This window comes from Lonchura striata, chromosome 8 (assembly GCF_050655825.1).
Source record: "Lonchura striata isolate lonStrDom1 chromosome 8, ASM5065582v1, whole genome shotgun sequence".
Taxonomy (NCBI): Eukaryota; Metazoa; Chordata; class Aves; order Passeriformes; family Estrildidae; genus Lonchura; species Lonchura striata.
The window spans coordinates 30,122,126-30,143,951 of NC_140710.1; the positions used below are offsets into that span (position 1 = coordinate 30,122,126).

Below are 21,826 nucleotides of genomic sequence, written 5' to 3' on the forward strand. Positions count from 1 at the left end.
AACAAGGACAATTCAGGAACATTTTCTAGGGTTGAAAGTAGTTAAATCCTAGGAAAGGTTGTTTAAGGAGAGCAAGGACTCTCCACTTTTAAATCTCCTGTATGGAAAGTGTTTAATACTGCTGATCCTGTTTTGGGGCAGGAGCCAGCCCAAGGAATGCCCCAAGGTTCCTCCCAGCCCTGTTCAGAGAGGATCAGAACTCTCACTTAGGTTTCTAACTTCCTACTTCAACACAGCAAAGCAGGTGTGGGGGTGTTTGCCAGACAGGTGCCATGGCCCAGCCCTCGTCACACAGGATGTGAGAGGATCTCCTCGGCAGCCCTGACCCCTCTGCCCACTGCTCCCAATTCCTCTCCAGCAGCGCCATGGGAGATTGGCACTGCATGCAGCCCCTGCCAGGGAAGGAAGTGCTATATATGGATGAGAACTTCCTGCAGGGATGAGTTCCCGTGGAGTCCCATGGCCTCATGCCAGTTTCCAAGCACTGACCATGGGCACAGCTCCTGCGCACCCCACTGGGACCCGGGAGTTATTCACAGCTCTTTTTTCTTACTCCAATGCTGACACAGCTGTATAGGATGGCAAAACCCCTCAGGACAGCGAGAACTCTGGGTTTTTGGGTTCTCCTCCTGCCTGCCATCACCGCTGCCCTGCTTGGGGACACTCCAAACCCTCTGCTGTGCTGCACCTGTTTCAGGCTGTGCTGCCTATCCTCTGGAGGATGCCCATCATGGCATTTCACCTCCAGGTCCCCTTGTTGCTGGACATGTGGCAGGAGCTGACACACCTGCAGGGGAAGGAGAAGTAAATGTCTCTTGATGGGCCCTGGAGCGGGTTGAGCTAAGGATACCCAAGGCTTATTTACACAGAATTCAAGGATAACTTGCAAAGGTCAGGTTAACAGCTCTTCCAAAACCAGGCCAGGGCTGTGAACTAGAAGTGAACCAAATGCAAGTCCCAGTTAGTTTCAGATGGCACCTTTCCTCAAAACTGAGAATTTTGCGCACCCTTTTACTGGCAGCTGGTCACTAACACCCTGTGCAAAGCAACTGAACCTTTTGTTCAGTTTAAGCTTGGAGACTTCAGTATGTGAAACCTACTGGGATTATGTGTCTCTCTAATCTGGTTTCAAGGTTGCCTCCATAAATATTACCACTTCTATATCTAGAATGTTTGTGGACTACACCAGCCCCTGACTCATGAAACCAGAGCGATGTATTATGCAAATGCCTTCCTTTTTCTCATATCCCAGGCTGGTAGATCAAATCAGACTGCACCCAACTCTCATCTGTCCTTTACACGTTGATCAAAGCACAAGAATGCTGTTTTGAAAAGGAAATGCCATTGAGGATAATATGCCGTGTGTTGTCTGTAAAAAGGATCTGCTGATAAGAATCCCCGTGTGATTCAAAGTGACAGGATGAAATTACAAAGAGCCTGTTGTCACCTCTACCTCCAGTTCAAAGCACGGACCCTGCAGAGGAAAGAGGTTGATGGTTCACTGACCATCTCCAACTGGCCTGCATCTGCCAAAAATGCCCCATTCGGTATCAATAAGTGAATAATTTCCCACAGCAGCATATGAGAAACTATTTCAAAACACTGCTTTGATAGATGCTGATACATCTCACAGCCAGAAAAGTCAGCGATCTCTAAAGAGAGGGAGAGAGGGTGGAGGATGGCATACAGCACAGCATGAGGTGGCACAAAATAATACAGAAGCACAGAATGCACTGGGTTGGAAGGGGCCTTACAGCTCATCTCGTTCCAAGCCCCCTGCCATGGGCAGGGACACCTCCCACTAGCCCAGGTTGCTCCAAGCCCTGTCCAACCTAGCCTTGCACACTTCCAGGGATGGGGCAGCCACAGCTTCTCTGGACACCCTGTGCCAGGGCCACCCCACCATCACAGGGAAGAATTTTTTCCATGTATCACAAATCCTTCCAAATCACCAGCTGCCAACATCTTCCTGCTGCTCACCCCAAACAGAAATAACCACCCTCAGTTTCATCCCTGTCTCCCTGATGGCTCTGAGTCCTGTTTTGCTGACATCCAGTTCTCAGTTTTGCCTTGAAATTCCCTGGACACGGTGCTGGGACTTTTCCCACCTCCCAGTGACGTGTGACTCAGCCACCTGCACACACGTGGCTCTCTGCTTTCCTTGTGTGCCTGTCCCCAGGCTCGGGGAGGTTGTTTGCTGTCTGACCTCACGCCTCACTCGCTGTCTTCTCCGAGCTACAGCTCTTTCTGACTGGTGTGTTTAATTTAAGGACGGTAGGTTTTTTTTCCTTTCCTTGTTTTTCACTCAGCTCTGCCCGTGCAATCGCACAGTGCACCGCTGTCACCAGCAGCAAATTCCTCTGTTACGTAAGGACAGGCACAAAGCTGCCCTTCCCTGCCTGTCCTGTTTCCTTTTCTGGATTTCTGCTTTCTAGGTCTCCTCACCCCATTATAACCCATGAATCTGGTCTAGTTCTGCTGCTTAGGTGTAATAGCTGGAGCCTCAGTAAAAGTCAATTTGCCAAATCCTTGCTGTTATTGCACTGTCCTCATTAATGCACTTCGTAGTCCCATCCCATCTGTGAATATTTTACACACACGAGCAAGGGAGATGTGATTCCCTGTGAATCACAGAATCCACTGCTGCCTGTACAAGAGGCGTGTGGGACAGCAACAGTCCCTGGGAAAGGGCAGGCAGCAATATTCCTAAATATTTGATCCCAGAAAGTGCCTCCTGGTGAGATGCACTAACAGGGTATTCACAGAATCCTAGAACGGTTTGGGTTAAAGGGACATTAAAGATCATCTCACTCCACCTCCCTGCCATGGACAGGGACACCTGGACACCTTCCACTAAACCAGTTGCTCCAAAACATGTGTAAGTTGGTCCTGAACACTTCTATTCACCACTGGCAAACTAACCCAGGGCAGAGTTCTAGAAACCAGGAAGGTTTCTCCAAACCAACCTTTTTAGAGCAAACACCTTGGTGCATCTTCACTGGCAGGGAGGGCAGACACCCACCCAGTGTCAAACTGCAGCAGGGGAGTCTTAGCTCGGTGTGAAAAATGCATATTTATGATTGGCTTTTCGCAAATGTTACAATGAATATTATATGTGTAATGTTAGAAAGTTATGCTGTATTAATTCTCTTACGTATTGTGTTAAGTGTAGTTTTAGGTAACAGCATAATGTTAAAATAGAGATTATGTATGTGGGGAAGTTTTTTTTTAGGGATGAGATACTCGCTTTGAGGAACACCTAAATCTTCCAAAGGAGAGGAATTTATGGTTTTCTTATCAGAAGAAGCAAATTTCTTCAGGCCTTGCTCAGACTCAGTGCCATGGGGATTAAGGGAAACAGTTGACATACAACAGACAGAGTTTCTTTAGAGTAGAATGTATGCATAACCATAAAGGATATATGAATATGCAACAAGTGTATTGGTTTAAGGGTGATTCCTTTGTTCACAAGTCATGCTTTTCGGGACTTAGTGTCCGAGAGCATCTGGATGTCCATAATTCTTTGCTTTTTATTGTCTTGTAATTGTCCTAACTCTAGACTTTATTCCTCTAATTGTATTATTATTTTTATAACCACTTTATTATTATTAAACTTTTAAAAATTTAAAAACCAAGCGATTGGCGTTTTTCACACTCGGACATTAGGATCAACTTCCTCACAGAAAGGGTGATCAGACATTGGAACGGGGAGGTACCCGTGGAGCCCCCATCCCTGAAGATGTTTAAGGAAAGACTGGGAATGCTGTGGTGGGTCGGACTGGGGATGGTGGCGGAGGTGTTTTCCAGCCTCCCGGAATGTGTGAGCCCTCCAGGAGTGCTGGGTGGGTGTGAAAAACGCCAATCACTTGGTTTTTAAATTTTTAAAAGTTTAATAATAATAAAGTGGTTATAAAAATAATAATACAATTAGAGTAATAATGTTTAGAGTTAGGACAATTACAAGACAATAAAAAGCAAAGAATTACAGACGTCTGGATGCTCTCTGACACTAAGTCAAAGCATGACTTGTGAACAAAGGAATCACCCTTAAACCAATACACTTGTTGCATATTCATATATCCTTCATGGTTATGCATACATTCTATTCTAAACAAGAAACTCTGTCTGTTGTATGTCAATTGTTTCCTCTAATCCCCTGGGTCTGAGCAAGGCCTGAAGAAATTAGTTTCTTCTGATAAGAAAACCATAAATTCCTCTCCTTTGGAAGATTTAGGTGTTCCTCAAAGCGAGTATCTCATGCATAAAAAAAACCCCACATACATAGTCTATATTTTAACATTATGTTGTAACCTAAAACTACACTTACCACAATACGTAAGAGAATTAATACAGCATAACTTTCTAACATTACACATATAATAGTCATTGTAACATTTGCGAAAAGCCAATCATAAACATGCATTTTCCGCAATGGAGTCCGCAGCAGGACGCAGCGCGGACTCCGCCATGACACCGCGGCTCCCTCGGCCCGGGGGCGGGGCCGCGCGCTGACTGACAGCCGCATCGACCAATCACAGCAGCGCCCGCCGCGCTTTCCCCGCCCCTCTCCCGTCTCGCGCGGTCGGCGGCGCCGGCCGGAAGTGCAGATGGTTGCTTCCGGACGTTGCTAGGCAACGCAGCCGGGCACTTCCGGGTGGCGAGCGCACTTCCGGGTGCGCGGCGGTGTTACCGGGGGCGGCGGCGGCACCATGAGCACCATGTTCGCCGACACCCTCCTCATCGTCTTCATCTCCGTCTGCACCGCGCTGCTGGCCGAGGGTGAGCCGGGCGGGGCGCTCCCGGCAGCGGGGCAGGGGCGGCGTTGGCGAGGGAGGCCGTGGAACGCGGCTCGGGGTCAGCTGGGGCTCCTCACGGAGAGCACAGCGGGGAATCGGCCCCGGCCGGCGCTGAGTGTGGTGCGGAGTGCTGGGAGCTGGGTTGTTCCCTGCAGGAGGGAGGGAGGGAGTGGTTTTCCCCGTAGCTGTTGTGGGAAGGATGCGAAGGAATCGCTTGGCCTTGCAGTGGTGGTGGTTGAAGCTGCTGGAAAAGGGTTTTTGTATTTCAGCGGTTGAAATAGGAGCAGCTTTTTAAGGAAATGCTTTGGGGTCCTTTTGGGGTAGTCACGAGCCACAGGTCCCGTTTCTCGTGTTGTGCTGTATCCTTAAATCCCCCTTATACCCCCTGTCCACAAATCTTCATCCCACACCTGCAAAAAGGTTTATCAGTACAAATAAGAATTAAAAACTTGTTTCAGCTTTACACCTATAGCTCGTTTCATGGTTTATTTTCCTGTTCCAGTTTACATGGAGATCTGAGGGGAAGGGGTGGTGCACTTTGCTGGTGCTTTGTGCTCCCTTGCCTGGGTCACGAGGGGGTTTTGCAGACACAAAGTTTAATTCCTGCACGTGGATCTGCTCCCTGCTAGCAGCATTCCTGCAGGGGGTTTCTCCTCCCCTCCTTGCTGGCTGAGTGTTTGTTTCAGGTATAACGTGGGTGCTGGTCTATCGGACAGACAAATACAAGAGGTTAAAGGCTGAAGTGGAAAAGCAGAGCAAGAAATGTAAGTACTCACCAGGGGCTTAGTTCTGTACTTAATTTTGGTCTCCTGCTGGAAGAAGCTCGGACAAAGACCTTCTGCCTTGTGTAAATTGCCCCTCCTGTCAGTGGAGGACAGCAGGGAGTAAGAGATTGGTGCTGGCATCTATTTTTTCTGCCCATCAGCAGCCACTGTCTGAAATAAATGTCTGAAATACGTTCAAAGATGCAGTTTTTGCCTTGCAGGGGTGCAGAGGAGAATTTGAGGTCTGGAGAAAGAAAGAGGGTTGAATGATGAGTACCATGAGGAAAAAGCATTTTATGTAAAGATTAAAAGTGGTGATTGATGGTGGGGGGTGAGTAAAGACAAAGCCATCATAGAAAGGTCTAAGCAATCAGCTGATGGAAAACCAAATTATCCTGATGTGAACTGGAAGCAAATAGGTTAGGAAATATTAGGAAATAAGTTCATTTCACAGAGAGGAGGTCTGGGAGGGGAGAAGGGAAGGGAGCTGAGGGTGAGCAGTCAGAAGACCTGCATCAAATTTTGAGAGAAATGGTAAACAGGAGGGAGCCCGCAGTGTTTAAATGGACCTGTCTTTATCAGAAGCCAAGCTGCAGATGAGAAATTCTGACCTTTTGACCTCAGCTGTGTACACCTTACCCAAGGTACAGCAGTGAGAGACAGCACTCGACAGCTGGGGCCAAAACAGAGCAGGTTTTACCTTACAAATATCTCATTATGGTGGCAGTGCTCTGTAATGCATGAGAGAACAATATTATCACGTATTGCTCATTGCAGCCTTCCCCTGGGCAGTTTAAACCGAGGAGTTGAAGTGTAGTCATGTTTGTGTCACAGCTCCCACCTTCTTCTGGGGCTTTTGTCACCACAGCAGGAGCAGATGGGGATTGCATCTCTGCCTGCCTCTCTTGAATCCCACTGGTCCTGTGTGTGGGATGGAATTAGTCCCAGAAGAGCAACTTTGAGGAGTTGAAACCCAGCTGCAAACTTAGTGTGCTCTTGTGCTTGTGCTGTTCAATTCCAAAAGCAGTTAGCAGGGCTTAATCTCTAGGGCTTAATGACTGCTGAAAGAGTTGAATGCTGTTTGCTTTTATAGCTCTCCTGGTGTCTAGGTTTTCATCTGTGAAGGGAGTGATGAAGGGTTCATGTGTCTCGAGTAGTTTCTGATTTCCTTGTTTGATTTTCCACCCCCAACAACTATAAAAAAAGGTAAAGCAGAATAAGGAGTCAGTAAAAATTCAGCTTTGCTTTTTTTCCTTCTTTTCTTGTGCTGAAGACAGCTGGCTGACCTGAGGCCTTACAACTTGCCAAGTGGACCACTTGAGCCACACCTTTCAGCTGTTATCTAACACATCTGAAACAGGAAAAAACACATTTGAGACCTTTAAGCTCTCCCGTGAGAGCCCTAGCAGATCCTTAGGATTTGCAAAAACAAAGGGGCTGGGTAGTGTGCTTGAGCAGACATTGTTACTCCTTAATTTCATCTCTTCCTGTCCTCTCCTTCCTCGGGAGAGGCTCAGCGTTGGCTGAGGCTGCTGCAGGGGTTGTTCTGGGGGAATGTGGGGCTGAAGGCTGCCCCAGGAATTTCTGATTTGTTCACATGGATGTTTCTTGAAGGAATTGGGGCTGGGAGTTCCTGGGGCTTGGCATAAGTCTTAACAGCACTCTCTAGGGTTTCGAGCTGGGGCTCTGGGTTTATGTGCACCAGGGCAGGGATGGGCTGCTGGGGTTTCCCAGCTGGATTTGGCATTGGGAAGGTTATGGAGACAGCATTCTGTGAGCCCTGGGTGCACTGTGTCATCTGACACCTCTCTCCAGTATTCCCTAGGGACACGAGCTCCCTGTTTTCCTCCCTGCCCACCAGAGATCCTCTTGTTCCTTGGGAAAAGCAATTGTTTCTCACTCGGTTGCCATGGAGGGATGATGTTGAGGTGTCATGTCTGGGCTGATGTGATTTTCTGAGCAGTTGTTGGTGACTCACAGGCATATTGTAAGGCAGCTGTACAAATCCTGGTGTGGCTTAGGAGGTTGGCTGGCTTCATTTCCCCTGGGCTGTGAAATCAGGGCTGTGCTGAGCTGGTACTCCACGAGGGAGAGCAGCCCCAGCACTCAGGTATCTGTGAGCTGACAGTGAGCCCAGGCTCTTTGTTGGTAGAGTGGATATGGTACATGCAGTTTGCATAAATACAGAGAGTTTAAAGTAAAAAAGGTTGTTAGACCATGGTCATGCTTCCTCATCCTTGCTTCCTGGAGTACTCTTGTTATAGGTCTTGAATGAAAATATCTCTTGCTTCCTGGAAAAGCCCTTTTTGCTGTCCCAGAACCTCCTTTGCAGCTGAGCAGCACATTTGCTCTGTTCCCATTTGCCTGTGCTGGCTCTGCTGGCCTGCTTTGCTGCAGTGGTGGTTAGTGCTCAGGGCATGTCTGATGTGGGGTTTTAGTACCTTTGGCCTTAGGCTTTTGCTTTAAAATATTGGAAATGCTTCAGTGCTAATTAATTGAAGAATGGAGAGGCTGTGGCTGCCTGCTTGGACAGCATTTCCCCTGAGAATGCCTGCCTGTGAAGAAGGGATGCAGGAGAACACAGACTTTCCTGTATTCTGCTTCCCACTGCAGATAATCAGGAGCAGAGTTTGCCACAAAGCTCTTTTCATTCCACTTGCTGAATCAAAAGTACTGTCTGATACTAATGACAAACCAGCAAGGGGAGATTGAGCCAAAATTGTCCCCAGACTGCTCAGTCCACAGTGCCATGGGCTCTTGACAGAGTTCAAAATTAATCCTTTAAATATGTTTGTATCTTATCCAGAGTTTTGAATTTTTTAAATTACAGTTTTTAAGTGTTTAGTGTAGGTAGTTGATAACTTAATGATTCTGAACATGTTCTTAGTCCAACTTAGCTGCTTTTTGTGCCCTTGTTCTGCAGAGAAATAAAATGTTTTGCTTGGTGTTTGGAAAAGATGTGGTGGTATCACTGTGCAGAAATGATGGAGTACTTTTCATTTTGCAGTGGAAAAGAAGAAGGAAACCATAACTGAATCAGCAGGCCGACAGCAGAAAAAGAAGATAGGTAAGACTGGCACCTCAAGAATGGTGGAAAGTTGAGTGATGGAAGTGATTATTCTTTCCTTCCTTTCAAGGCTATGTATGCATCTGCCTTACTCTTCCAAGGCAGGGGGTACCCAGCCTCCTGATGGTTTTGATCCAGTGGGTGGGTCACTGAGAGGAGCAGCACCTCTTGCTGAGTTCCCTGCCTTTTTCTCTCATTTTAGCCTTGATACCTATGGCTGTTACTAACTTCAGCTGTCAAAGCTCTTTGTTGCAGTGCATGGCACCTTGCTGTAGCTGTAGAACTCAAATTGTGATTTTTCCCCCCTTCATTTGTGCACTTTAGAGCTGAAGATGTTCATGTTAACTGTAACCATGCTTAGATTAATTTCAATCTTGATAAATCAGTTTAGCTCAATTTTAGGCAGTGGTTTACTTTTCCAATCTTTTTCTTTGTCAGTAAGCTGAATTCTTTCAGGGTTAGGGTAACTTTTTAGTACTGAACTAAGCAAGACCAAGGTAAAGAGATGTTTAAAGGTTTTAGGAGGATCTGCTGTCTGCAGGACTTGCAACGTGCAGCAGAGCTCAGTTAAGTTATTACAGAGATCGTGGCAGGAACACTTTTGAGAGCTCCTGGGAGTTGGTTTCCTCATTCCTCTGTAACACCAGGTAGCTGGATTAGTCATTTGATCTGTACAAAGCTTGGGAATTATAAACACATCTTCAAACAGCTCTTCCTAGGTAGAAAACCTGTTGTCCTTAGATTCCTGAAGGGACAGGAGCCAAAATGCTTCCTCTTGTGCATTTCAGTTCTTAATCTTGACTAACCCCTGCATGGGATGAACATTCCTTGGTGGATAAGGCAACTTTGAAAATGACCATATGCAACAACAGTAGATTATATTAAATAAAGAAAGTGTGACAATGACTTTTTTGCAGGGCACCATCCAAGCTGTGTTCCTAGCAGGCAATATTTGACTTGTGCTTGGACTAAACCAATAAACAGTAGAATCTGAGGACTTCAGATGCTCCACCAATTTTTATACACTGAAATAATCTTGTTTTGCAGATGGAAAACAAAGCACAAAGGGACAAAGATCAGAACTTAGGAAACGACTACTGATTTTGTTTGCTGTGATGCTTGCTGGCCAAGCCTAAGATTCTGACACTGATTTTTTTTTTTTCTTTTTTTCTTTTTTTTAACAAGTGCTGCATAACATGGGTATTTCATTTCTGTTCAGGCAAAGATGAATTCTTGGTGTTCCTAAAAAATCAGACCCCAAATGTCACACTGGACTTCCAGAAAATGATTCACAGCTGTTAAGTTGAAATCTCTGATCTCTGTAACTCACTGGATGTCAAATCATTCTGCAAGATGGGGCATTGTTGTCACAGCAAATCTACTTGTGCTGGAGTTTTTCCAAGTTCTATCATTTTAGTTAACAAAAAGTAAATATTGAGCTGAGGCTTTCTGGATAAGTAACAGCTGTGGTACAGACCTGCCTCAGTTGCCATCTGTTCTGCACACAGAATATGACAGGAGGAGTGTGGATGATACTACTTGGTTTCATAAGGGATGAATCATGCACAAGGAGGTAGGGGGAAAGTAGCTTGGGAAGGCTTTATTTGGTGTTTCCTACTTAAAAACCTTTCTTTTTAACTGTAAAATGAACCAATTGTCACATTGTGTCTGAATCACCTTGGGCACTGTTGGAACAGGACACCTTTAGCATTGGTGTAGCCTTCTGTCATTTCAGTGTAAAGGGATGATTCGTTAGCTTAAACCTTGCTACTGCTTTCAGTGTCCTTGTGCTTCTGGAAGAAAAGACAGTGACATTCCCTGGAGTCCACACGAGGGCTGGATGGACAGCAAAACTAAAAGAAAATAAAAATCCCTAGTCCTGGCGAATCTCTGTCCCTGAATCCTCATGGTTTGTGTTCCAAGGAGCAGAGTAAGATGAGTTTGGACTCCAGGGAGTTGCTTGTTAACCTGGTCCTCTTTCTCTGTGCTTTTACCTATCTGTAAACTACTCAGCAAAGTGTTTAATAGGCTGTTTATTGTGATTTGGGGAGGAATAGACCATTTATATAAGTTGGTAGATCACCCAGAACGTGTTCATTTTGAATCTGTAGAAATAGGTGAGAGACAGGTCAGGTATATTGGGCAATCAGAGCTGTGTTCTTTCCTCCACGTAACCTTTAGCCCACCTGAATAGATGGTTAGTTATGCAGCAGAGGGGAAAAAACAAGTATTTGTGCCAAATGTGATTCCTGAAGAGCTGGCTTGTGGTTGCTGAAATGTCCCAGGACACAACTTTCTACCTTGCTCAGGAAACAGGTGTCTGAAAGGTTCCTGCCAAAGGGGATGGTTTGTGGTTAGGAGCAAGTGGAAATAGCAAAGAAGGTTCTAAGGAGTTGGGTAGGGGTGCTGCTGTTAATTTTCACAACACTGACTGTGAGCCCCTGTGCTTAGCAGGGGCTTAGGAGAGAATTTTGGAGTTTCTGAGCTGTGGGCCAATAGCACTGAAATTTCAGTGGGGATACCTCAAAGTTGCCATGCTGGATAGCCCTTGGCAGACCTTCTGCATCCTCCCCTCTTCACTCACGCTGTTCTTTGGATATTCCTTCATTATCCACATCCTTACTTCAGCTGGCTGTTGCTTCCCAGCCTGGCTGCTCCTCTGGATCCTTGGTCTGAGAGGAGCACAAGGCATGATGGGGACATGGGACAGGAAAGGTGACAGTGGATAATGCTGAAGGCCAGAGCAGCCCTCCAGTGAGGGACATGGAAAATGCCCTCTTGAAAATCTCATTATCTTTGAAATCTGTGGTGATTTAAGGACAGACTAAATTTCCATAATATTTCCTGCAAAGCACAGTCATACACTCATTACTGAATTTCAGGTAGGAAATTCTTCCTCTTTGGAGAATCTCCTAGGTGTGAGAAGAGTGCAAAATTCATTACTAAGACCAGCAGAATTTTGGCATTGCTGAGGTGCAGCTCCCAGCTCTGTGCCTGGTTTTCCCTTTGGAAAATAAGTAAGGAAATCCTTACTTATTCAACGTATTTATGATGGTGTGCAGCAAATTGATCACTGCTCCCTTTGGGAACTGTGGTAGAGGGGCACTGTTTTTGTTTCCTGGCAGCAGTGCTCATGCTCCTGTGTAGTTGGTTGAGTTAGCAAATCTGACATTTGGGTGCATTTCTTTCAAATGTGCTGAATGTGTGATTCCAGGCGCCTCCTCTCTTTGTGCCTGACTTGCTGCATGTTGCTGTAGGGAGAAGCAGTTGGCTAGGTACAGTTTTTCACTTTCTACTGTCTGGCAAAAAGAGCTGGAGTTGATTTTGGAAGCGTTATTTGTTTGGAGAGCCAAAGAGGTTAAGTTTTCCTGGAAATGAAAACACTCTGGTTTCTAGGTTGACATAACTGATTATAATTGTTGGTTTTGTCTTTCCAGAGAGACAAGAAGAGAAACTGAAGAATAACAACAGGGACTTGTCAATGGTATGAAAATTTAAAGCCAGTTCCCAACTGCTGGAGATTTCAGTCAGTTTTCCAACAAAAAGACTTGTTCAATTGGCAGACAAAGCTGCTTTTACTCTGGAAAGGTCCTTCTGGATTTTCTCTAATAACTAGAGATTTTAGTTTGAGCCACAGAGTTACTGCCTCATCTCATGCCAAACCTTAGCTATTTTCATCTTTATCAGTCTCCATGATGCTTTTTCAATGTAGAATTAATTTTTGTGGCTTCCTATAACTTTGGTCATTGTAATGATGCCTTGCTGGGAGTCCCCTGGGAATCCCCCTGGGGGGTTTTATAGGCTTAAGGAAAAAATAAAACCAGCCTGTGCAAGGTGACAGGAAAATTCTTGAGCACTTTCTGGTTTTGTCTCCCTGAAGCAGCACTTCCCATCAGTGGCTGCCTTTGTGCCCAGTCTCTTGGAGACTTCTGCAGTCACTTTAACAACCCCTCTGTCTCCTTTTTCCCTGTTGATTTCAGTGATCTGTACAAAGGCTCTTTTTAAGGGTGTGGGCCTGTTTGAAATCTCTCTGACCTTTCTGCTTGCAGGTTCGAATGAAATCCATGTTTGCCATTGGCTTCTGCTTCACTGCCTTGATGGGAATGTTCAACTCCATGTAAGTATCAGCTTCCTGCAGTTTTTTTTCTGAAATGTTTATGGTGAACATATTTTCCACCTTCCCTTCATCGCTTGAAGTGTCAAGAGTGACACTGTCCAGCCAAGAAACACAGATTAATAAATGGATCCATGTTTCATCTGAAGATGTGGTGGTTTGGTCATCACATGCACTTTCTGCTCAAGAGGGAACATTGAGTACTGAGCACAGCCAAACTGAACAAATTGCATTCAGTCTAGACACAGCCTTAATATCTTTTCTGCATGGGAACATCCTGATTAAGGCAAGTTTGGTGCATGTCAGGCAAACATCTTCAGTCTTCAGCTGCTTTGGCTTTGCTGTAATGGTGTGACCAAAGAATGCTCTTGCAAACAAAACTGGGTCAGCTCTCTTGCCCTTAGAAATGAGCTGTAATTGCAGAGTTTGTTGTTGCCCTACTTGAGGTAATCAGAGTCCAGATATAAGCAGGTCTAGGCATGGGCTCCACATCTCACTTGTTTAAAAAGTGACCTGAGATGGGTGTAGTTAAAAAAAAAAAAACAGACAAGAAACCCCGAACTGGTTTGCACAGTTATAGACAGCTTTGTTTCAGATATGCAAATCTGAAAGGCTGTGCTTGGCTTTTAAAACTTGATTCACTTGAAATATGAACTGTTGGCTGTTAAATCTGAAGATGACATGAATATTTTAGGAGGCTGCTTGATATCTGGGCAATATCTTTGCCCTGCAAACAGGAATTTATATTCTTGGGCACCAAAGCCTTTGGCTTCTGTGCTGGCATTCCCCAGGATACAGTCAAATGTTATTTTACTGGAGATCTGTGGGTGGATAAATTGCAAACATGGGGTAACATAATAACAGAAGTGCCACTGTGTGGATCCTTTATTTATTCAGCTTAGTCAGACTTCAGCATTCTGAGCAGAGCAAAGCAGCCCAGCACTGAAGGATTTTAAAATTTGGGTGCAATCTTGAGTCAGTGATGTCTCATTTCACTGCAGCCCTGAGCAGGGCTGGAGGTGCAGTGAGGGGTCTGAGGGAGCATTTGTAGGGTTGCCCTTGAGACCTCCAAGTGCTTGCCTTGCTCTTTGGGTACAGTACAAACACCAGCACCTGCCCCTAAAGCAGACTGAAAAACAAACTAAAAATGCTTTACCCCACTGTGCCCACTTTCCTAGAGGGGGAAGAGGCAGTTGCTCTGAGTATTCTGTGACTAACAAGTACTACAGAGCTGTAAGTTTGTTAAAAACTTTAGGAAGGGGTTGATTTGGGTTAAATTCTATATGGTTATTTCTTCCATAGATATTAGAAAAAGGTAGAAGAAACCAATAAACTTCTACCAAGTTTGTCTTGTTCCTCTTTTGAGGACTCCTGTCCACAGAGACCATGCTACTGAGCAGAGAATTGATGGCAGCCTTTGGGCATATCTTTTATTTAACTGCCTCTTTCTTTAGAGGCAATCTGAGCAGCAGGAGTATCCATGGAGGCACTTGTGGGCATGGGAGGAGAAGGGTGGCTGACACCTGCAATGGCTGTGACCACGTTTACTGCTTTTCCTGTTCTTCAATGAGTTCATAGCTTGTGGGAAAAAAGGAGCAGGAATTGTGTGGAAGCAGCACCCTTTGGACAGGTACTTTGCAGATGCTGCTACTCTGTGCATCTCACCATTGCCAAGTGCCCCCTTAGCCAAACTGGAAATCACCAGGATGATTTCCTGCTGTCATTCCTGGAGTTTCAGCAGTACTGGGGCAGCAGGTTGGACCTGGAAGGATGTGGAAGTGTCAGCAAGGCTGGTTTAAACCCAAAGAGCAGAATGCTGTGCCCAAGACAAACAGCTGAGTGACTGTAGTGGCTTAAAAGGTTCATTTTGGCAGTGAGATCTGCAGCAGCAGTGGCCTCCAAGCCAGCAGGGATTTCACATGGGGCAGAAATTACCTTCTGTGTGTCTCAATTTTCTCTTGCCAGGAACTTTTTCATGCAATCACTCCCCTTCCTTACTCTAAGAGTTGTGTATTCCAGTACCTCTTAATGGCTGTGAAAACCTGCTGGAATTAAAAGCAGGTACCTCAGGGTGCTACTGCTGAAGTACTTGTCATTCTCACAGCAGGAATAACGCAGAATTTTAAGCCACTGGGGGATGTTCCAGGGAGATAAACATCCGTTCCGAGCTCTTTTGCCAAGCTGCCTGTGAGATGTAAACAAAGTTGGCGTGTGTTTGAGCCGTGGCTGTGTGAATGCATCTCCACAGGAAAGAAAGCTCGTTTAGGATCTCTTGAAACAAGAAACACCTGTTCGAAAATCAGCACATGCAGAGAAAATAACATCCAAATATGCACATGCTGATGAGGCATCATACACATCTACATCAAAAGATTGGGTCGACTGGTCTGGCTTGGGAGAAATCTTTGCTAAGTGGCCAAAATTCACACTCTGCCTGATGCCCTGGAATGTGGGCCTGGAGGGATTCCAGGAGCAGGACATGCCGCTCGGGATATGCGGTATCATCCTGCCTCTGCACTGCCTTCATCTCCACAGCTAATGCAGACAAACTGGGGCTGTGAAGTGTTCCTTGATGGCTCTCTTGTGCAACCTGAGGAGCACAGCTGCTGCAGAGGAGGAAAAGGTGTCTTTGATTTATGCTCTGGTTTAAAAAATGCTGTTTTGCTTGAAGCAAAGGGTCTGTCTTGTTGCAGTTACTGCAGTGTAGCAGGGTGATAGTCATTCATCTTATATTGAAGTGCTGACTGTGTTCTGGGAAGTGATCTGCTAAATCTGACTTGGAAATAAAATGCACCAGACAACTGCAAAACACCAAGATTTCATGAACCAGCAGTTTGTCCAGTTGATCACTTAAATCCCTAGGAAACACTTTCATTGTGGTAAAACTGTTCCTGAGGGAATCCTACCCTGTGGAGGGCTTGGACAGAGAGATGTCTTTATCCTCCTTGGTGTAGTGTGTGGAGAGGGGCTGGAGAAGGCAGCAAGACCTTTCAGCCTTGCCTGCTCTGGTGGCCTGTTGAAGATGCTCAGTTGTTCTTTCCATATCCAAAAGCTCTTCTGCTGTCTCCAGTGGTGATGCAGTGCTCTCTTTTCCAGATTTGATGGCCGAGTGGTGGCAAAGCTTCCATTTATCCCCCTCTCATACATCCAAGGTCTGTCCCACCGCAACCTCCTGGGTGAGGATTACACTGACTGCTCCTTCATCTTCCTTTACATTCTCTGCACCATGTCAATCAGACAGGTGAGTACACTTTCCCTGGAGCAGGGAAAGCATATCTCCATCCAGGAAGAGGAGTAGTGCCCATGTAATCTTGGATCTGTTTGTGGTTTCTGTGTTTGGCTTCATTCCTGTGCCTCATGTTCAAAGCAATTCTAGGTTGGGATCATTAAAACAGTCACTGTCCTGGATGGGCCTGGAACACTTGGCTGGAGACTTGTACCAGGGATCTGGGACAGAGCTGGCAGAAGTGGATTCCTCACTTGTGTGATAACTTTGTGGATTGTCATACCAAGGGATTGTCTCCATCAGAAGCTGATCTAAATCCTACTCGTTAGTAATGATGACTTTAACAGCAACATGGGCATCTTTACAAACAGCAGCTTCTTTAGGGGAAACTTTCTAAGTGGCTTGCAGCTCTGTAAAAGTTTCATCAGTCCATAAAGTTGTCAGAAAAGTGATGAAAGAATTAAAGCTGCTTTTTTGGGTTTGTCCTCCCTGTTTTTGCTGGCTGTCTGATTTTTTTTCAGAGTCTTAAGAACTGTACCTTTGGTGTCAAGTGTCTCACAGTGTTAGGGATGTGGCACAGAGGGGGTCTGGTATGGTAAGCTAAGACTAGGCTCCACACAGCTCCATAGTCCCACCTTTTGGAAGAGGATGAGGATAAAGGACCTGTTCAGGACAGTTCACTGGCAGCTCAAATGGCAGAATGGCTGGTGAGGACAAGAGGGCCTTCTCAGTGCAACAAGAAGTCTGTTTTGTTTTCCACTTTCCCCACAGGGTGCTGGGGATAGGTTAATATACTCTGGATAAATGTTGGTGCAACTAACTGCAAATTACCTTCTCTTCTGTATTCATATTTCCCTTTTCTTTGATTCACTTCCTGAATTCTTGCTGCTTTTCTCCTTAACCCCCTTGTTGCTTTTCCTCAGAGGTGCCAAGGAAACTTAGACTAAGGGACTTAGGCTTAAAGCAGATCAGCAAAGGGAGGTGGTGTGTAATGCCAGGAGCTGGGCTGAGTTTGGTGGAGCAGCTCCATAAGAGAGTTCCTTTAGGCACAAAGTGCATGCTGGTGGATGGAATTCCCCTGAGCCCTTTCTACTGCGTGTTTGTGCTGAAATGGATCCCAATCTGGTCCTGTACAAAAGCAGATAATGAATTGTAGAATCATTTATGCTGAAAAGAACATCTGGGGTTCATCTGGGCACCACTCACTCCAAGCAGGCCCAGCTTCACCAAAGGTCAGGCAGGGTCTTCCTCACTCTTTTTGCTGCAAGACAAACTTTCACTTCCCAGTAGCTAGAGAAGGGTTTGCTGCTTTGAAAGCACTGAGACATACTGAGCTCTTAAGATCAACTTCCAGAATTCTGGGATGCTGTGGTCTGATGCTGTTCCTTCAGGCAATCTTGGCTGGTGCTGCTCTGTGTTACCTGTTACATGGAAAGTCCTTTCTTTTCAGTGTTGCAGATTATGACAGGAAACTAAATAACACCACCACCAAGATTCTTCTGCACCCGTTGGGTTGATTGGGGAACTCTTGCTGAAAAATCCCTCATTTGTTTTGTCTAAAAATATAATTCCCGTGGTTAATTCTAACGCTGGGTATTTCCTGATGTTTTATATGGTGAAATTGGTGGGCACCATGAACTGAGGGTCAGAAATACCAAACTCTTTGCAGTGGGTTGAGCTTTCCATAAAACTTCTGGGAAAAAATTGCCCTAGTGCTTCAGAGTTCCTTATGATGTCCCTCTGGAGGAGGAGAGTGAGTTTATTGCTTTGGAGAAGGGTGTGAGACTGCAATCTTCATAATGCTGCCTTCTCTACGTGATCATGGTTAACAATTCCTGCACTTCTCCAGCTGTCAGGCAGCTCAGCTTCTTCCTCCTTGCTGCTCAAGGGAAGGGCAGGGACACCTTAGTTTGCACAAGAGGTCAGAACTGAAGCTGTGATTGCTGCTGGCATCCTGCTCTTGGCTTTATTGCTATTTGAAAGAACCTAGGTGATAACAGCATTGGGAAGAGGACTTCAGAGCTGCGACAAGCTGGGGGAGAGGACAAGAAAGTAATTAAGGGCTTAAAATGGTGCCAGAGACTTGCACTTCGTGCTTTCGGTGACCTTGGAGGTGAAGGCTTTGTGAGACTTTGTATTTCACTATGTGCAGAAGGGGAAATCTTGCCAGGTTGGCTTCAAACAGGTGCTGGCCCAGGGGAGGACAAATGCTGTGGGAGTTGGTGTCTGCCTTGATGCTGCTGACACAAGAGGAGGAGTGGAGATGTACCAAAAATCAGGGAAAAGGTTGTGAACAAACCAAGGAGACCACAGTCCCTCAGTCTTTCCTTAAATCCCGGAGCTGCCTGTGAAACCGTTGAAGACAGGGAAGAGAGATGTTCCTGTGGAGCTCAGTGGTAGAGCAGGAACTCGGGTATGTGGGAAAAAACAGCAACCTGGTGGGAAATGCAGGGGAGTCTGCAGGGGTGGGAGGCTGCCTGGGCGGTGATTAAAGTGACATTAGTGGGACAGGCAGGAGCAGCATCAGGGACTCTCTTCATGTGGGGGTGATAAACTCTTCAAACACTGACTGGGAAGCTTTGCTGCCTGTGACCTGGCCAGCATCTCCCAAAATAGTCACCTCACAGTGAGTAACTTCCTTTGCGCTGTTCCCAGCTCTCCCTGGCACGTAAATCCTGTCCTCTAGTTCCTCCTGCCTTCCTGTTTGGAGAGAGGAGGGTTGCTGGGAGAGGCCTTCCAAGGGTCCTTGAGCTGTTGGGTTTTCAGCTGGGAAAATCTGCTGCTGGGCTGGGTGGGAGGTGCAGTGTCAGGGTTACATCCTCTGTCGCTGCTCGTGGTTCTGAGCTCCCAGCCTTCACCTGTGCTGGAAGAGGGATATGCTGCTGTTCCTGGGGTGTTTGCTGCTCCTCACTTCCTTTTCACACGCATCTGAACTGTACATTAGGCTGCTTCTCACCGAAATGTATTCCCAGTGGGAAGGGGAGCCAGCAATTATCTCTGCTGCCAGCACTGTAGTTTCCCACAGAGCGGGGTCTTAGGGCAGGGAGCCACTTGCTGCCTTGTCTGAGGTCCCTTCTGGGTTTGAAGACCACAGCAGGAGCAGCTCCTGTGCTTCCTGCAGTCATTTGAGGAAAGAGGAGAGCTGACATGAGGGATTTGGATCCCTAAATACTACTCTTCCCTCCCTGCTCCTGAGGGTGATGGTTGTGCTTGTGTTGAAGTAGACTCTACAGATTTCCTTGTCCAACAGCAGATGGGACAAGGTTTCTGCTGGACCTTGCTCCATCTTTGGTGTGTCCAGGTGTAGATTTCAGGATTGCTGTCCAGCAAAACGTGCTTTGGAACTAGTGTGCGATGCTTTCTGCCTTCCAGAGCAGGGGGAGTCTGCATGGAAGAGTAATGCTGGGTGGTGTCTGTAGTCTGGAATTCAGACAGACAGACTGTCATCTCCCTTCCTCTTCAAGCAGTTGGAATACACTTTAGCATCTTTTTCTCCCTATAGAAGGAATGGGGAGGAGGCAGTGCACGCTTCCTTGGTTCCATGGATCCCTGCTACATCTCTGCTCCGTGGGTGAGCTGCTAGGAAGCTGACGGGACACCCGTCCTGCTGGCTGCTGGCTCTGCAGCACCCTCTGGTGTGCTTGCTCTGTCCCTTGACTGCTCCTTTCTCCTGTGCCTTGATCCAAGAAACACTAGGAGGAACCACAGCAAGGAGTTAATGCTCTCATACATACTCGGTTGCTGAACATCAACCAGTGGCTGGTTTATGTATGCCACGCACTAAACGTGACGTGATTCACTAATTCACTAAACGTGATGTTCCTTGTGTGTGGGCTGCAGCCTTGCTTTTCATAATCTCTAGCTGAAATGAATCTCGATTTTATTTTATTTTAGCTCCTGTGGAATTGCAAAACTATCAGCCCCATTTCCCCCCTCCCCAACCCCCCCCCATTTTTCCCCCTTTTTCTCAGTTTATTCTCTTTCCATGATAAAAAAAGTTCAAGAGCTCTGCGACCTTGCTGCCTGACCTATCCTGACAGTTATTTTGGAGAGGACACTCAAATTTGAAGAAGATCCTTCCTCCTTTTGTTGTCTTGATAGCCAGCACTCATGGTGACACGAGGAGGCCACAGCTGTTTTCTTCTTTCCCCTGCATCTCAGATGTCCCTGTTTTGCCAGCACTGCAGGAGAAGCATCTTGAGCTGGAGTTCCTTACAGTGAAGGATGAATCCGAAAGAACTGAGGGCTCTTTGTACTTACACTGTTGTGAAATTTAAAAGAAATTTCACAAAAATCAAGAAAAACATTCAAATTGAAATATTTTACTGTAATTTTTCTTTTTTTTTTTGGCTTACACCTAGCTCTGCTAATTAGCTCTTCCCCTGTTTGTTGTTTTCCACTGAAACACCCTGCTCGGATGCAGATGAGGTCATCCCAATAGTCAGGTTTTGGGGTTTGCTCCATATGTCCTGTTATCCTGCATGTCTCCAGCGCCCCATTGTTCTGTGTGCAGCACTGGCATTCATGTTAATTCTGGGACTAAGCTCCTGACTTGCACTTGGCACATGCTCTGGTTGCCATGCTGCTGTCCCACATTCCAGCTGCATTAAGAGACTCCAGCTCTCATGGCCACCACCAGCAGTGATTTCTGGAATTTGGGAAAACTGAGGGCTGCAGGGTCTGCCCGTGAGTAGGCACTGGGAAACCTGCACTGCAGTTAAATTGCAGTGGTATTTTATGTAAATAGCGTGTGTAAAGACAGCTGACTGTGGGATGTGTAGCTGGAAATGGGAAAGAATCCTAATTGAAAATATGGATTTGGTGTTCAGAGGCTTTTGTTGAGGTGGGGAAGAATGGCCCAGCCATTCTTGTCTGGCTCCATGCTGAGCTGTTTGAACATATAAGGAGAGGTTCAATATACAGTAGCCAGATGGGTTAAGACTCTCTTGGCGAGAACCTGAGTCTGTTGAAACAAGTGGGGAGGTTTTACTTGTGCTGCTGGAGAGTCCAGCAGAGGCCACAAAGATGATTTGGGGTCTGGAACATCTCTAAAGAGGAGAGACTACAGGAGCTGGGCCTGGGCCTGTTTAGTCCAAAGAGAGGGAATCTTATCATATGAATATCTCAAAGGTGGGTTTCAGGAGGATGATGCCAAAATTCTTCAGCAGTGCCCAGCAACAGGATGAGGAGCAGTGGCCATGAACTAAACAACAAGAAGTTCCACCTCAACATGAGGAAGAAATTCTTTACAGTGAAGGTGGCAGAGCACAGGGAAAAGCTGCCAGGGAGGGAGTGGGGTCTCCCTCTCTGGAGACATTCCAAACCCACCTGGATATATTCCTCTATCACCTGCTCCAGGTGACCCTGCCTTGGCTGAGGGGGTTGGACTGATGTCAAGAGGTTTTTTCCAGCCCCAGCTATTCTGTGAGCAGAGTTGGGGTTTCTTCCCCTTTGTTTCCCTTGCCACACTCTGACATACAGTGCTCTGTGCTGTTGTTCTTGCAGAACATCCAGAAGATGCTCGGCCTTGCTCCTTCCCGGGCTGCCACCAAGCAGGCAGGAGGCTTCCTCGGCCCCCCGCCTCAGGCTGGGAAGTTCTCCTGAAGCACGGCCCTCACGGGAAGCCTGACCAGTGCACCAGGGCTGCCTTGGAGCTGGCAACGCGGGATTCTGCACCACGCATCACCGCCTCTCTGAAACCCGGCTATGCACTCTCGACATCACCATCCATCTGGAGTATTCCACCAGCAGTTGTTCGTTCATCCAACCCAGAAACTTCTCTCGGAAGAAAACGCGACCTTTGTTTCTGAGTAATAAACGCCATGGGCACGTGAATTTATGCTAACGCCGTCTCTTAAC

The 21,826-nt window shown here is 46.4% G+C and overlaps 1 protein-coding gene across 3 annotated transcripts; it reads left to right on the forward strand.

The window, feature by feature from the left end:
• The first annotated feature begins 4,642 nt into the window (after positions 1 to 4,642).
• On the forward strand, positions 4,643 to 21,802 carry TMCO1 (transmembrane and coiled-coil domains 1). 3 transcript variants are annotated; one of them, XM_021545869.4, is made up of 7 exons: positions 4,643 to 4,779; positions 5,483 to 5,560; positions 8,568 to 8,627; positions 12,065 to 12,111; positions 12,677 to 12,744; positions 15,838 to 15,982; positions 21,473 to 21,802. In XM_021545869.4, the coding sequence occupies exons 1-7, from the start codon at positions 4,710 to 4,712 to the stop codon at positions 21,569 to 21,571; spliced, it is 567 nt and encodes a 188-aa protein (XP_021401544.1). In that variant the 5' UTR covers positions 4,643 to 4,709; the 3' UTR covers positions 21,572 to 21,802. The 3 variants fall into 3 exon arrangements, with proteins under 3 accessions (XP_021401544.1, XP_085442918.1, XP_085442917.1); XM_085586792.1 differs by lacking the exon at positions 21,473 to 21,802 and adding an exon at positions 16,109 to 16,452; XM_085586791.1 differs by lacking the exon at positions 5,483 to 5,560.
• The last annotated feature ends 24 nt before the right edge of the window (positions 21,803 to 21,826 follow it).

Excerpts from the sequence above, each read along its gene's own strand:
- TMCO1 (XM_021545869.4), top strand. The coding sequence starts at position 4,710 with ATGAGCACCATGTTCGCCGACACCCTCCTCATCGTCTTCATCTCCGTC. Across the intron at positions 12,745-15,837 it reads ATGGGAATGTTCAACTCCAT|ATTTGATGGCCGAGTGGTGG; the intron begins GTAAGTATCAGC and ends TCTCTTTTCCAG. Across the intron at positions 15,983-21,472 it reads GCACCATGTCAATCAGACAG|AACATCCAGAAGATGCTCGG; the intron begins GTGAGTACACTT and ends TTGTTCTTGCAG.